Consider the following 16,466-nt stretch of genomic DNA (forward strand, 5'->3'; position numbering starts at 1 on the left):
GGGATGTACAACTGATTCACGGGGAGGCGTATCATATTACGTTCACTTCGACGTTATTTCTTCTGATGACGCCGATTCACTTGCAGCTCACACCTCAGATAGCTCCTTACAAAACTACCTGCACAGTTATCGTACAAAATTCAGTATTTCCACGAATTCATTACCTGCACGCAAAGTAAAGTATTTCCATTTCTGATCTTGTCTGGTGTCATGATTTTCGCCACGGTGTTTCATACCAATTTTCGTCTGTGAATCTTCGGAAGTTGCAATATCCAGGTGCATAATCAATTCGTGATTTCCAGGAGCTCTCAGAAAACCGTGATTTTCTCTCATTTCCTCGTTTATCGTTCGATAGGCACGCTCCATATAGAAGTGTTTTTACGCTCATTATTGAACACTCCAAAAACGTCTGTTCACTTGAGACATAAGGAATCTGCACTCCGTCAGTATGTGGAAATTTTAACGAAAATATGATGCTTTCTTGTTTTGGATAGAATGTTGAATGTGAACATAGAGATTATGTATTTTCTCAAACATACCTTCATACGTATAGACCCTGGAGTCTCGGTTTAGTAGGCACGCGTACACAACCTTTTGCAGATTCCTCTACACCAACGTCGTGGATTCATCACTGGCAGGGTTATCCTGTCGTGGACGCAGCTCCCCCAACGATGGAATTCAGTGTGAGGTAAGATATTATTCATTCGGTTCAAGTTCTAGACGCCTAACTCAACATGCCGAAAACGGTGCTTAAAAGTCCCCCGAAACCATTTTGTGTTCGATATTCAATGCACCTTATTTTCTTTCAGTTTGGAAGCAATGTCTTGGACTTCTTTAACATTATGCCTTGAATGACAGTCAAAAATCTCTTATTACTCCTAAAACAATTCTGCTAGGTTTCTAGCTGGTTGCATTCAATATTCGGCCTACTGGTGTCAACACATCCACATTAATTTCTATTTTTAGTCATGTGATTCGCTTTGCCTGGTTCGCAGAGTTCATTTAATTTCAATGATCATGATTTACTAAGTCAGGAAACAAAAAAACCTACCCAGCATAGTGTTACACTGTTTTTTTTTATAAAATGCGCTAATGAGGGGCAAGTATGAAGGGCAGTTACTAGGGTAAAAATTTTCAAAATACAAATATGCCTGATGAAGCTGTTAACTTGAAGTATTTTATTGAAGTTTACTGAGTGAGAAATGATAGGCAAAATTTATGAGCAGATCCGGCTGTTTCATCTACATGGTCGTTTCCATCGATGCTGCAGTAACCTATTATTCATTGATAAGCAGTGCCATGTTATTTACTGTCCCTATATCTACATATCTACTTATCAGTTCTCTTGCCAGCCTGCCTACATAGGCCAGCCATTAGAAAGTCAAGCTTGGGCTTTTACAGCCTTGGGCAAATTCTTTTTAATTATCCTCGATAAATCATATGTTGAGTCTGTTTAGAATACAAGAAATTTGATTATAGCAAGAAAATGAAACATAACGAGGACTGAAATGAAACATATCTTCGCGCGAATACTCCGTACAAATGGGTAACAAGTGAAAGATAAACGCAGGCCCTTGGGGTGTAGCAATGAGCTCAAAACGACATGGCACTAAAGGCTTTCAAAATTATTGGTTACATGTTCGAGCTTCTTACGTTAGACGCAGGTTTGGCTTGGGTTTACCGCACTGTTTATTTTTAATGAAGCTCATTGTACCTTCCATGATCCTGGTCATAAACGAGTGTAACGAGTGGTTCAAGGCGTATCGCAATCCGTTCATCACTGTGGTTGTTCTCGAACCACAGGTGATCACAGACATCGCAGCCGAAGGTAGAGTGCCGCTGTGGAAACTACGCAGAAAAACCCCCCAGCAAACGTGCTCCCGCCGTCATCACGTTGACGTCGGAACGCCTCTTGTTCGGCCTAGGCACTGCGCCGCGTCGCCCGTAGCCAGAAAGAAATTCTTCAAGAACCACGCATTCATTGTTCGGCACGACGTTGTTCGAAGCGTTCCACATCGCGACTTAACTGAATGGCATAGTTTGCAAGATCCTCCCGCCAGCGGCGGTTGCATTCCCGCTCGCGATATCGCGCTGCATGAAAGGCTGCTGGATCATCGGTACGCAGTGTCTGCCGGCACTCGGGCTCCAGGACCGAATTTAATTCCAGGACAACGCCATCAGCCCCGCGAACTCGAGCTTTCTCACGTTTACACGGTCGGCACTCTCTTGAAGTTCATGTCCATGGGAAATGTTTTAGGAAAAAACTAACTCGCGCGTGCTTAGTGCTCCGGCAGTGACGAGATGGGCGTCACTCACAACGCAGCCACTGGCGCAGGTGCTTGGGTACGGTGCTGAGAATGACGTAAGTGATAGGGCTGCTAATAAGACCGCATGTTAGTGACACCTCGGCCGGACAGTTTCCCGTTTCCTGTCACCTTATACAGCTTTTGCTGTAAAACGGCAACATGGCTACAGATACGCACGTGCTTGTTTCACATTCTTCGTGCCAGCGACAACAGTGATTTTCTTAAGCATAATTGGTGTTACCACAGAAGCGGTGGCTTTCAGCTGTTTTTCAACGGCTGCAAGGATGCATCGACAGCAGGCACGCTAACATCACGATATACAAAATGCCTTTATGCGTACTTGGGACTAGGCAACAGAGAGGAGAGAATGAACTTCTATTTGAGCAAGCGCATTGTGAGTCCAAGGTGGCTGACCTCCTTCTTTTAGGTAGCCGCGGACCTTGGTCACATCGCACGCCCGTTAAACCCGGCAGCGCTGATTCTTTCCACCGCTCTTCTGCTAGTGTAGTGCCTCCTAATACCTAATATATTAGGGCTTCCGGGACATCAAAGTACTTGAAGGCGTACGAGTACTCAGCTGGTGACATGCGGGGAAGCAGCGTACCATGAACGTAGGTCTTAGTTTGCAATTTCCGAAGGTTAGTGCCTCTTCCCTTGTCAGCCTGGAGTGAGATGGCAGATTTATTCTTCGGTTTAGCGTGATGTGCCGCAGTATGTTGGAGTACTTTTAGGTACCTCTCCTTTCATCCTTGTTGCGTCCTTTGAGATTATCTGAACATGAGCTCTGGCGAAAACATCGACTGCCTCGTTTCTCATCAGGGACTCCTGACCTGAAGTGCTAACAGTGTACGTTTCAGGCAGTTTTGCCTTCGCTGCGGGGGCGAGAATTTCCGGGGTTTGCTTCGAAATTGTCCTTTTCTGAAATCTTCGGCAAGCTGCTTGCGTATCGGTCAGTATTATCGCTATGTGAGCAAAGGTTCAGACTGCTAGCACTACCTCTGTTTGTTCTGCCATATCGATTCCTGAGGTTCGGATGGCAGCTGCCATTATGTTTTTGTCATCGCTGTCAACTACGCTGAAAGCATGGGCTGGGATTTCAAGATATTTCGCTGCATCAGTGTATCTTGTGTCCGGACTCCGACCATATTCTTGTCGGAGATCGTTCATTCTGGATTTTCTTCTCGGCAAGCGTTCATAAAATACTGGCGAAATTTTAGAATATACCCGACATAAAACTGCTCCGAAGCAGGAACACGAATTGGTTTCCAAGCATAAACTTGCATTTCTCGCGCCCATGGTTATTAATATTGTAACGCACTCTTCAATGAACTCTTTTAATAGGCTGACGTAGGTAGGGCGAACTTGTGCCCGAGAATATTAACACAGCTAGATTGTCTCGAGGATTTACTTCTGGCTCTTCTTCTACGTTCTTCTGTTTTCCCACACTGTTCGCGCGCAGCTGGGTCCCGCAGGCTCGTGCGTCGCAAATCATCTAGAAGGCACAAGTATTTGCTAGCGCGCGTAATTTAAAGTCCCAATGTGTCATTGCCCCCCTTTCCAGAGTGCATCGTCCCGACGCTTGTGTCAAACTGGTTGCATGGCAGTCATTCACAAACCCTCGTCGGGGATGTCGTTAACGTCAAAGAACGTTGTATCTTCTGCGTTTCATTGTCTGTCGTGATATGGTTTCATCCTGACGACATGCACAGTTTCCGTGCGATGCCGCCGTCGGGATAAAATATCCTGTCCCTCTGGCATAACTTCGTAGTTGAGTGAGCCGACGCGGCGGAGCACTCTGTACGGACCGAAATAGCGGCGAAGCAGTTTTTCTGACAGGCCACGAATTCGTACAGGAATCCACATCCATACTCTGTCTCCTGGTGCGTACTGGACGTCTCTTCTTCGCAGATTGTATCGATGCGTGTTGGTTTTCTGCTGTTGTAGAATGCGATATTGTGCCAGCTGTCTGGCTTCTTCTACTCTTTGTATGTAGTCGTGAACGTCATAGTAATTCTCGGGCGTCTCGTCAATAGGTAACATTGCATCTGAAGGTGTCGTTACCGTCCGGCCAAAAACAAGTTGGAATGGCGTCATCCGTGTTGTCTCTTGCATCACAGTGTTATAGGCGAATGTTGCATAGGGTAATATTTTATCCTAAGTACGGTGTTCTATATCAACGCACATTGGCAATACATCAGCCAGCGTTCTGTTCAGTCGTTCCGTAAGACCATTTGCTTGAGGATGATATGCCGTCGCTTTTCTATGGCTGGTGTGCATCAATTTCATAATACATTTCATCAGGTCGGCCGCAAATGCAGTCCTTTGGTCCGTGATCAACGCTTTTGGAGCTCCGTGCCGCAGTACAATGTTGGAGACGAAGAATTTGGCTACTTCAACGGCTGATCCTTTAACAAGTGTCGCTTTCTCGGCATATCTGGTTAAATAGTCGGTCGCAACTATTATCCACCGTTTTCCCGATGACGACGTAGGAAATGGGCCCAGTAAGTCCATTCCCACTTGTGTGAATGGGGCTTCTGGTGGTTCTATCTGTTGAAGGAGACCTGCTGGTTTTAGCGGTGGCGTTTTACGTCTTTGGCAGTCCCGGCAGGTACTGGCATAGTGTCGAACAGAGCTAAGCAACTTCGGCCAGTAGTATTTACTGCGGATACGTGCTAACGTTCTGCTCACTCCTAAGTGTCCAGCTGATAGATCATCGTGGAAAGCCTCCAAAATCTCTGGTCGCAGAGGTGAAGGGACGACAAGCAGGAATGTCGCTGTATTGTTGTCAAAGTTTCTTTTATACAGGATGTTTCGTAGGACGAACGCTGACAAGCCGCGGACAAAAGGTCGTGGAACACCGACAGACTGTCCTTGTAGGTACTTGATCAAGAGGAGTATCTCAGGGTCGGATCACTGCTGATGTGCCATCTCTGATGGTGTCACAGCTCCCAAGAAAATAAAATCTTCACCATCCTCGGTGAAAGCAGAAGCAGCAGGTTGAATCAGAGCATGTGACAAGCAGCCCGCATCACTGTGCTTGTGACCTGACTTGTACAGAAGCGTGATATCATACTCCTGTAATCGCAAGCTCCATCGTGCAAGCCGTCCACATGGGTCCTTGAGATTAGCCAGCCAGCATAGCGAATGATGGTCGCTTATAGCTCGAAAAGGCCTACCATATAAATATGGTCGAAACTTGCTGATAGCCCATACGACGGCAAGGCATGTTTTCTCGGTCGTGGAGTAGTTCACCTCAGCTTTCGAAAGAGTGCGACTGGCATACGCAATGATTCGTTCTTGTCCGTTTTGCCATTGGATGAGCACGGCCCCAAGGCCTAAATTGCTTGCATCCGTGTGGATATCGGTTTCCGCTTCCTCGTCAAAATGCGCCAGAACAGGATGGCTTTAAAGGCACTTTCGTAGTTATTTGAAGGCATCCTCTTGTTCGGCAAGCCATACGAAAGGCATTTCCTCTTTTGACAGCCGCGTCAGTGGTTCAGCGATTGGTGAAAATTTTTTAACGAACCGTGGATAATAGGCGCAGAGACCTGAAAATCGTCTAACAGCCTTTTTGTCTGTTGACTTTGGAAATCTTGCTTCGGCCTCAGTTTTTGCAGGGTCTGGGCTGACGCCTTCTGCACTGATGACATGGCCGAGAAAAAGAAGCTCACGGAAGCCGAAATGACTTTTCTGCGGTTTTATCGTCAAGTCCGCTGATTTGATCGCAGTGAGCAAGGTCCGGAGCCTTTCCAAATGCTGCTCAAATGTAGCAGAGAAAACAAAAACGTCGTCGAGATAAACCAGGCATGACTGCCATTTAAGACCACAAAGCGCTGTGTCCATCATCCGTTGGAATGTGGCGGGTGCTGAACAAAGGCGAAAAGGGAGTACCTTGAACTCGTATAAACCATCCGGTGTCACAAACGCTGTCTTTTCGCGATCTCTTTCGTCAACTTCTATTTGCCAATTCCCACTTTTAAGATCCAATGTGGAAAAATACCTGGCATTTCACAGCCTATCCAGAGTGTAATCAATTCTTGGCAGAGGATAAACATCCCTTTTGGTGACGGCATTCAGCTTCCCATAATCAACGCAGAAACGTAAGGTTTGGTCGTTTTTCTTCACAAGAACAACAGGTGATCCCATGGACTTGATGAAGACTGGACTACATCGCCTCTGAGCATTTCTTCAACCTGATTACCAATAGCTTCTCTTTCTCTTGGTGACACTGGGTAGGGATGCTGGTGTATTGGCCTCACTGACTCGTCGACAATGATGCGATGTTTGGCGATAGGAGTGCGTCGAACCTTAGGTGACAACGAGAAACATTCGGCGAATTCCTTTAAAAGACCCTCTATTTGCTCTTTTTCGCTTGGTAGTAGGCCTGGCTTGATGTCGATCGCTGCAAGGACAGACTCCACGTCTTCGAAATCAGACGCACTGGTTTCTAAAGTGCGCAGCTCCGTAACCTGGACGAAATCATTCATACTGGCGATAACAATACCTTTTGCAACGTGCCGCACCTCATTTGCAAAGTTTGTGAGGAGAACATTTGCACATCCGTCACGTAACTTAACAAGGCCTCGTGCCAAGCAGATCCCTTTCTGGAGTAGTAAGGCAGTGTTGTTGTAAGCAAATCGTTCGAATTCACTGAATGCTTTGTTGTTTACTGCGACAGATATGCTCAATCTTGGCGGCACCATGACGCCATCATCAGCAATACAAAGGTCACATACGTTTTTTTGCGTTTCAAAGGTAGCAATCGCGTGCCTAGTCGAAAATGAGACGGAAGATTCTCGCAAGTTAATTACAGCGCCATTGGCTCGTAAGAAATCCATGCTGATAATCACGTATCTTGAGCATTCCGGCCGCACAATAAAACTGGTGACGTACGTGAAACCCCGTATTCCGAGTGCATATTCCAGTAGGGTCGATGATGTGCCCTCCTGTTGTGCGAACTTGTGGTCCCTTCCAAGCGGTCAGCACTTTCTTTAGTATTTTATAATGTCCGCTATTCATCACTAAATAGTCTGCGCCGGTATCTACCAGTTCGATGATTTCGTAGCCGTCAACAAACACACGTAAATTGGAAGCAACGTCACTATCGAAGCACCAGTTTCTGAATTGGTCGTCGTTCAGAGTCAGCAATGGAGGTTTTTCTGCATTAGCGTCGATAGCGGCCTTGCCTCCACAGGTCGCTGACTCTAGTTTTCCCGACGTGGGCTTGGGAAACGAGATCTTGGGGAGCTTGCTGAAGGTCGGGGGCTAGGCGATCTATATCTCTCTGTTGTCGTTGCACGAGGTTGGTGTCGTTGGAAGCCACTAGAGGTTTGACGACCTGACAGGTATTCTTCAATTTCGAAGGGACGTTCACCATTTCGTGGTCTCGGTGCATTAACAGGAAAACCACGTAGACCTGCCTGGCGGTAGTGGCACGTTCGGTAGAGATGACCAGGGTCCCCACAGTAGTAACACAGCGGTATCCAGTCGGGAGTGCGCCAGACGTCGCTCTTTCTTAGTCTCCTCTCTGGCATTGGCTGCAGGGTGCACGGCGGCATCAGTTACTGCATAGGTGTTGCCGCCGCGACGTCCGCACGTCATGGAGGTCCTCGTAGTAGCACATCAGCATACGTCACTCTCGTCTTCTGTTGTAGTGGTGGCCCTGGCTGTGCGTTGCTCGAATGTTCACGTACCACCTGCCTGACCTCCTCACGGATCACATCGGCCAGAGACGAAAGCATTGGAGCGTTCTGGTCAAGACGCTGCTTCTGCAGCTCTTCTCGCACAACAGACCGCACCAGCTCGCGTAGTGCTTCCATGCCGTTACCGAAGGCTGGTGGCGACATGTCCAAGGAAGTGACGATCGCATGCCGGTTGTATAACCTTGCTCGCTGTTGTAGCGTCCTTTTCATTGTAGTCGCCTCGGAACAAAACTCGTCGATGATGCGCGGTGGGCTTCGAATTAGTCCGGCAAAGAGTTCTTGCTTCACGCCTCGCATTAGATGGCGCAGCTTGCTGTCTTCGCTCATATTTGAATCCGCTCGGCGGAATAAGCGAGACATGTCTTCGAGATACATGGCGACAGTTTCGTTATTTCGCTGATTTCTTGTCTGGAGCGCAGCTTCAGCTCTCTCTTTGCGGTCTGTGTTCGGGAAAGCAGCGAGCAGCTCCCGTCAAAAGTCATTCCATGACCGGAAGGTAGCTTCGTGGTTTTCATACCACGTTCGTGCGCTATCTTCCAGTGCGAAGTAAACATTTCCAAGTTTGCGCTCTTCCCCATATCCGTTAGCCTTTGCGACGCGTTCAAAGTGCTCAAGCCAGTCCTCTGCGTCCTCGTAGCTTTCGCCGTGGAAGAGCTTTGGTAGCATTGGCTGGTTTACTACAATGTTGGCTAGAGTGACCTGAGCTGTCATGTCGGTTGCGTACCCGTTCACAGCCGGTGGTGTTCCAAGCGAAGTCGATAAAGGTGAAAATTCAGGACCCTCACCACGTAGGCGTCGACTGCAGCGCTGATGAACAGGCGTCAGCTCGTTGGGTCGAAATCGCTGTGGTTTTTGACTGTGCTCTGTCACTCGAGAGGGGTTTGGCATCACACCCAGTACTTCCCCCAGATTTGTAATGCACTCTTCAATGAACTCTTTTAATAGGCTAACGTAGGTAGGGCGAACTTGTGCCCGAGAATAATAACACAGCTAGATTGTCTCGAGGGTTCACTTCTGCCTCTAATTCTACGTTATTCTTTTTTCCAACATGGTTCGCGCGCAGCTGGGTGCCGCAGGCTCGTGCGTCGCAAATTATCTAGAAGGCACATGTATTTGCTAGTGCGCGTAATTTAGTCAATATTGCTATTCCCATTAAGAGAACGCCACGACTTGTAAGCAGCTTACTTGAATATATCGCGTTGAGACACAATACACTCAAGTATAGTGTGGATCATACTCACAGTTTTTCCGCCCCTTTAAAGTGGACCGTGTCATATATGCGGGAATGACAAATTAGGCAGTGTTGTTCTCCTTATCGCCCGTCAAAACGTACTGAGACTTACATGTAGCATGGACTTTTCTAAGCGATATAATATTTGAAGTGAGCTTCACAAAGCCGCTCTTTGCATTCTAAGGAGTGATTTAGAACCACTTGCATACATGTCATTGGTTCTTATTTTTATATTCCGCTTGCAATGGTGTGTTATGATTGTTCGTTTGCATGTACATTGTTGCTGTGGAAAAGTAAAACACGCTACTAAAACTCTCGCGTATGAATGGGGTTACCGCATCGTGCTGCCGTTACAATTCAGTTTATGCTACAAAGTCATTATTTTCATTAGGCTGATCGATTTTTTTTTATTTCTGCAGGCCACTGACCAAAGTGCACATGTGAAGTTTTTTTGGTACCGACACAGTGATGGTGTTCCTAATGCTCTTGTAAGTTGGTGTTCTTAATAACAGCCATAAAGGACAGTGACTTTCTGGACAGACCAACACGTTTCTGGGCGAGAAAAGGATGTTTGGAGCGCTCCTGCCAAGTGGTTCTCTATAGGCTCTTCCTGGACCCAACAGTATTTTTAGATCGAATTTAATTGTGAACAAAGAGAGGTGTGCGACGTTTTCGGAAATCTCATCTTGTCCTGATGTTCGAAAACACAACTACAACTGCGGTACATGTGCTTTGACCTGCGCCAGGGCTTAGACATTTTGCGCGCAAATGGTCCCTCCAGGAGTGCTGCCGACCACCGTACACGTGAACTGGCGTGCCCACTTGCTGATGTGATCAGAGCGTGTAAAGCAGATTTGGGTGACGGGCTCTTCGTGCATTCCAAAGCTTGAATATAAGGGAGCATTTTGGGGTGACGGAGCTAACTATAATTTACATTCTAGTTTTACATTTCGCTCTTCTTTACTCTGGAAGAGGATGGCTCTGTTAGCGAGGTGAATGTTTCATTGCGAGAGTACGTTGTGGCCATCGGCATGCTTTTTCAATCCGTGGCAAGTTTAGTTCGCTGTACTGGTAAAGCTGAAGAATCTAATCCGGCTTTCGTGGCTGTTATTCCCGAACACAGTTGTATCTATCACAAGTTGTGTGAGCAATCATATATTTTTGTTCGCTCTCCGTGTGCCACTTTTCTTTTGTGTGTGTGTATGTGTACTCTGCATTATTTTAAGGTTTTCTTTCCGGCAGTGACTGTAATATATAAATCAATAAAATCAGAAATATATGTGGGACTTCACGGAAAGCTGCGTTTACGGCTGTACAAACCTTATAATCATCATATACTGATTTTCCTTACAAATGAGGTGTTTTGCTTGTGTGTTTGTAATCGTTTTCTACAATGTTCAGTCCAACATGTCAGTTTCACAAAAAGAAAAAGCCTCAAAATTACTCAAATCTGTTGAGGCTTTCATAGACAGGAATGATCGGCGGGCAATCGCTACGTGCCGAGGCCAGTGGGACACCGAGGACAAACAACTGTTGCGTCATGTTCCTTGGCCTGTCACCCTGTGGACGCTCCCAAGTAAAAACTTTCTTCGTTATCTTAGTGCGCATGCCCAATATGGAATAAGGTCAATCGTGATTGTGCCACGACTTGGCCGAGGAGTGTCGATCTGCCTGGCAACATGCCTAAGCCGCATTAGAGCTTTTCAGCTAGTCGATTGGATAGTGATTCAAGGCAGTGATGAAGCGAAAGATATATTTCAGAAATACATAGGGGCACAGACAACCAGAAACTTTTCTTGCGATGTCGTTGGAACCGCCTATCGCAAGAAGTATGGAAATTTTTCTCATGAACTGTTGAATGCCAGTGATGTATCAGTATATACAAGGGAGTGCCGTCACAAGTATCGTGACATCCATTCTGCACTGAGTGAACAAAACCATTTAAGAAATTCAGATATATATGTCGGCTGCCAAAGGGCCGCAGAAAACCACGCCACCTGCGCAGGAAGCCATGAAATGTTTGTATTCGCTGCACTGCGAGTATACAATGTCTCACTACATTGGACGTTTCAACCTGATCACAAGGACCTATTGATCAAGCTCACTCGTGGATATTTCGATATAGTAGGGCACTTATGGCCAATGTACGATGGCTATGGAAATGTGGCAGACTTTTCTGCTGTCCTCGAAGAGCAATATGAAACATTTTACTATCAGCGTGGCAAGTATGTCCTAGCCTCTATGTTGGACATTGTCTTGGAGTCCAGCCTTGCATTCTCCTTGCTTTCAGTTGCAATATTGTTTGCGGCACTTGTGTTAGCTATAGCTGACATAAAAGAAATGAGCCTGTGCTACTCAGAGTCACTCACCGACAGCGTCTCATTGCTTCTCGCATCATTTTACGCAACTCCATCATTTGTCCCTTGGAGATTCCGGTGGCCGACAAGTCGCTCCATTTTGTATACCACGTGGCTCATGGCAATGTTACCATTATCAACTTATATCCGCTCTGAACTTGTTTCGCGCTTGAGTTGGCGATCACCAGCTGATGTGGTGGACACACTCGAAGAACTTGAACTTGCGCTTGAGAGGCGAACGTTCAATACGTGTCTACTTCAGGGAAGCCTAACACTTGGTTATGTAGAGGAAAATCGAAATGACACAAGCTTTTACAAAAAGCTGACCTTAGCTTTTGAATCGAACAAATACAAAACTTCGCTGAAAAAAGGCAGCTCGAGTGCCTGTTTGTTGTGCGCACGCAAGCACGGGAACGTTTGCTTGATGCACACAATTCCGAAGTGTGTATTGCGTGACAGATATCCTGACCTTATGATATCTGAAGATAAGGTACAGAGAGTACTTTTGACGTTTCCGGTACGAAAAAATTTTGCTTTGAGAGGCGCCTTCCGTAAATTTGTGACGAGAATTGTGGAGACCTCCCTTTTACGAGTGCCGGTTAACTGCAGTGACATGGTGCATCCAAACACCGAAAACAGTGAAGATAACGAGTCAAGCCAAATGAGTGAGCTCAGTAGATTTTTCGCACTCTATGTGTTGTTTTTAGGCAGTTGCGTTCTCGTGCTCTTAGTTGAGCTGATGATTGCTAACCAAAAGATAAATTTTCTCTTTAAATATGTAGGTATTGCGTAGCCACGCATAAACAATAATTAAAATTGCTCAATTATTAGATTTTGGTAGTTTGCACGCCCTAACCACGTTATTGTTAGAAGGCTCGAGAGGAGAGAAAGGCACCATACACTGCGACGACCTTTGGTTCAACGAAGTAACTGAACACATGCTGGAAGATGCGAATATAGTGTGCTTCAGTAAAAACGAAGTAAGCTATGGAAACAGTTTCAAGCATCTATTTTGCAACTTGAGTATAGTTATGCATGGAAATGAAGTTTGAAGGACAAAAAGGTTAGTCTTTCGCCTTTTTTCTGCACGATAGAGCCATTCTGTCAGATGCTCTTACGTACAGCATAGTTAGTTTTCAAACTCATTATTATTATTGCTACGTGAATAATGAGTCGCTTACACTGCAGGATATTATCAAAATACAGTTGCAAGAGCGGTTGCCGCGCTGGCCAGTTTGGCTCCGAGATCGATCAGCAAGTGACCATCGTCCTTTTTGTCGGGCACACACGCGCGTCAAAAATATGCATTCTGGCAGCCTACATGTAGTCTAAGCCTCATCGGCAAAGATGCTGTCTCGGGGCATCTAGACTCAACGTCGTTGGGCGAGTAGTGCTGCTTGAGGCGTGTGATGTGTACGATGTTGGTGGCCTGAAGAGCTGATGAAGACGGCAAGGCAGCAGGAGTGATTTCATAAGAGACGGAAGTCACCGCACAAAACACTGTGCCTGGCCCCCTGTAGCGAGAGAGCAGTTTGTCAGTTAGGCCAACGTGCCCGGTCGGAGACCACAGCAGAACCAACGAACCAGGCAAAAAGTGCACGTGCAGTGTCGTTGATCACACCGATGCCGTTTGCTTTCTTGGGAGGTCATGACCGGTCGACACGCAACTGCACAACAGGAACTCTCTACCCGTGTCCAGTCACAAACTGAATTGTACGCGTCCTATATACAAGTTGTGCAGGCTCTTTGCCGGAAAGTAGTCGAGGAATGTCTGGAGCTCATAATGTTGGTCAAGTTTTTAAGGGAAGCGTGTACGACGCTTTCGATTTACTGGCGTACACCAATGTCTCGACATAGACGACATCATTCATGAATGGCAACGTTTTGAAACGACGAAAAGTCTTCGCGTGCACCCTCAGTTTTTTCGGCTGCCAAACAAAGTGGCTACGTCGACCTGCTCCAATTCCACCTCAACACCACCTTTGAGCAGAATGTAACGCGTATTGTTCAACGGCAACTTGAAGCGGCAAGTCCAGTGCCGCAGCATATCAACCGCACACATTGAACCACCAATATTAGAGCAGTGTGTAACGACTTCATGACGTGATCTAGAATCAGTAAAGGCCTTCAGTGATAACGAAGGGTCACCTGGCTTGTTTCTCGCCCCTACTCCAGACCGATCGCATCAATGCATCTCGAAGTGACCCATTCGTTCCACCACTATATCGTAACCCCACGGAGTGGCTAACTGCCGAAGAAAAACCGATCTGCTTCCCGTTCTACAACGTTTGATATATCTCTCGCTACTATCGCGCTACAATAGAGTAAATCGGGCCCTTCATGATACGCTCGTGGCCGTTTGCTAGCTCCACATATACTGAATGCGGTGTTACGTGACGTCAATGAATAATGAAATAACTGTCAGAGTTATTCTACAGTAACTTGCGGAAGCGACCAAATAATTCTGAACAATCATCCTTAGATAAGTGCTGTAAAAATGGGACATGAAAATAAACTATAGTAGAACAATCTTCACTCAAGAAGCGGCCACTGCGGAGCTGCGTGGAGAGGATGGAGAGTGTTCCTCCTTCACCGTGAGTAATGTTACGTGAGTAACGATTCGCTTACACTATAGGCAGTTCACAAAATATATTTGAAAGAGCAGTTGCAGCAGTGACCAATACAGCTCCAGGCTAGAGCCGGAAGCGACCTTCGTTGCCTTCGTCGGGTGCACATGCGCGTCGATAATATGCATTCCGTCAGCCTACATGAAGCAATATTATTATTTGATTTGCATACACAGATACACTAGGACACGTAGAAAAGAGAAAGAGAGCAAGATGGCAACTGCCAGCTACGTAATGCCAGCTTACGTTTCGAGAGGAAGGAACAGATAGAGGAAAAATAAAAAAGGTAAAAGAGGAAAAAAGAGAAAGAAACAAAATGACGAAAACTTAGAGTAGCATGAGTAAACAGCGAAAAATTGGTGGCTGGGCCCACTTGGACCAATAGTGGCAGTAGATTTCGATGAACCTGCTCCCTTGAAGAAGGACGACAAAGAACTAGGAGTGTACATACTATTATGCATGCCCGATCTATTTTGTGCTATTTATGACGTAAAAGGAGTTGACGCGGGGAAACGCTGCTGTCTTCGTGGCAAGTAGCGAGATATTTCTAGTTGCTGTGGCTGTGTACTGAACGTACGCGTGCGCAGCAAAGTCAGCACACGAACACGTACTTTAGTCGCACTCACTTCGTATCGTTTGAACTGTGTTTTGCGTACTACGCAGGCTGAATACCGACTGAACAAGTTGATATTCTTATTTCAGTATTGCTCTTCTTGGTGCACTGAAAATTTTCGTTGTGTAGACAAATTGAAAAACTGAATTTCATTTGAATAAAAGTTGATTTTATCCCTCTCAATTCTGTGTCAGTGATGTTGTAAAATGTTCAGTACTCGCGGCTTCACCACTTTCATCTCTATGGATATCTTTCACGCACACTGTTTTGAATATGCACTGTGTCTGTATGGTTCAATGTTTCTTTCAACGCGAATTCTTACTGTTAAACAACGCACTAATTTTTATTGTTCAACAACGCACCGCTGTGGTGAAATCTCCCACCGGCACTACCATGGAGATTGAGATCTAGTGCCTGTATACATGGGATAGCCAGTGAATGGTTGTTCAGCGCGAGCAGTAAGTTTTTCAATCAAGAAAGACTGTTTGCTTGATGTGCGCTCCAATGTTGTGAGCAGTGGAGAGGATGAAGCGAGCGAGATGACACGTGGCAAGCGGCGACAGGCTAGGCAGAGAGTGACGTCAACGCGCGCGCACTGTTAGTAAAGGTGTTGCCTAGTTGGCACGGCCCCGACACATGAGGCCAAGGAATCGTAGTGCGGACAGAAGAACAGCATTACACAGGCCAGTCGAAAAGGTGCTTCTCCTCTAAAGAGCTCAGGTATCAAGTTTTATATGTATTCAGTAGTGTTCTCCATAATTTCACGTGTTTCTAGCAATGCCTTCTTTAAAAAGAAGTACTTTGCTTGATTTTTCTCCTTTCCGATAGTTCTTTTTGCACAAGTGCTTTGGAACTTCAGAAAAAACCTATTAGTTTGTTTACACGTTTATTACTGAGATAAATGATGTAGCTATAAATCCACCTTAATTGTTCTTCTTTAGTCGAACTTAAAGTACAGCAATCTTGACAGGGCCAGAAAACTTTTACCGGGCAAGACATATATATATATATATATATATATATATATATATATATATATATATATATATATATATATATATATATATATATATATATATATATATATATATATATATATATATGTGTGTGTGTGTGTGTGTGTGTGTGTGTGTGTCTTCCTGTCTTCTCCAAGTCCGCTCTTCCTCATGGAGCTCCACTCAGGTCGTCGTCGTCTGGGGTCTGTGCTAGGTGTCCGGTAACATGCTTTAGGACGAGCCAACTGGCTTTTCTGCGTCTACTTCCACGGCCCCAGCTACCACGGCCTATTCATCGTGGATTATCACCGCGCACGTTTGTCGGACTTCGAGGTGAAGATGTGGAGAATGAGACCAGTTCAATCGAGCGAGTATCGCTAAAACTGGGATGATCCTAACAAGCTCCGCCATGTTTCTTTTTATCTGACAGGCGTAGTAAAAACATGGTTTTTCAATCATGAAACTGACATCACGGACTGGACACATTTTAAGCCACGGCTTCGCCAAATTTTCGGCACCCCGGCGGTTCGTTCCGCTCTCGCAAAGAGGACACTTGACGCCCCCAAGCAACAATTCGGTGAGTCTTACACTTTGTACATAAGGATGTGCTTGCTCTCTGTCACCGTTTCAGCAAG

The 16,466-nt window shown here is 45.9% G+C and overlaps 1 protein-coding gene across 2 annotated transcripts; it reads left to right on the forward strand.

Moving 5' to 3' along the window:
• Positions 1-558: 558 nt before the first annotated feature.
• Positions 559-15,001, forward strand: LOC142803990 (uncharacterized). Of its 2 annotated transcripts, none has more exons than XM_075890435.1 (2): positions 559-688; positions 9,659-15,001. In XM_075890435.1, exon 2 carries the CDS (start codon positions 10,593-10,595, stop codon positions 12,387-12,389), a length of 1,797 nt encoding a protein of 598 aa, XP_075746550.1. In that variant the 5' UTR covers positions 559-688; positions 9,659-10,592; the 3' UTR covers positions 12,390-15,001. The 2 variants fall into 2 exon arrangements, with proteins under 2 accessions (XP_075746550.1, XP_075746551.1); XM_075890436.1 differs by lacking the exon at positions 559-688 and adding an exon at positions 4,085-4,186.
• The last annotated feature ends 1,465 nt before the right edge of the window (positions 15,002-16,466 follow it).

Source organism: Rhipicephalus microplus, chromosome 3 (assembly GCF_043290135.1).
Source record: "Rhipicephalus microplus isolate Deutch F79 chromosome 3, USDA_Rmic, whole genome shotgun sequence".
Classification (NCBI taxonomy): Eukaryota; Metazoa; Arthropoda; class Arachnida; order Ixodida; family Ixodidae; genus Rhipicephalus; species Rhipicephalus microplus.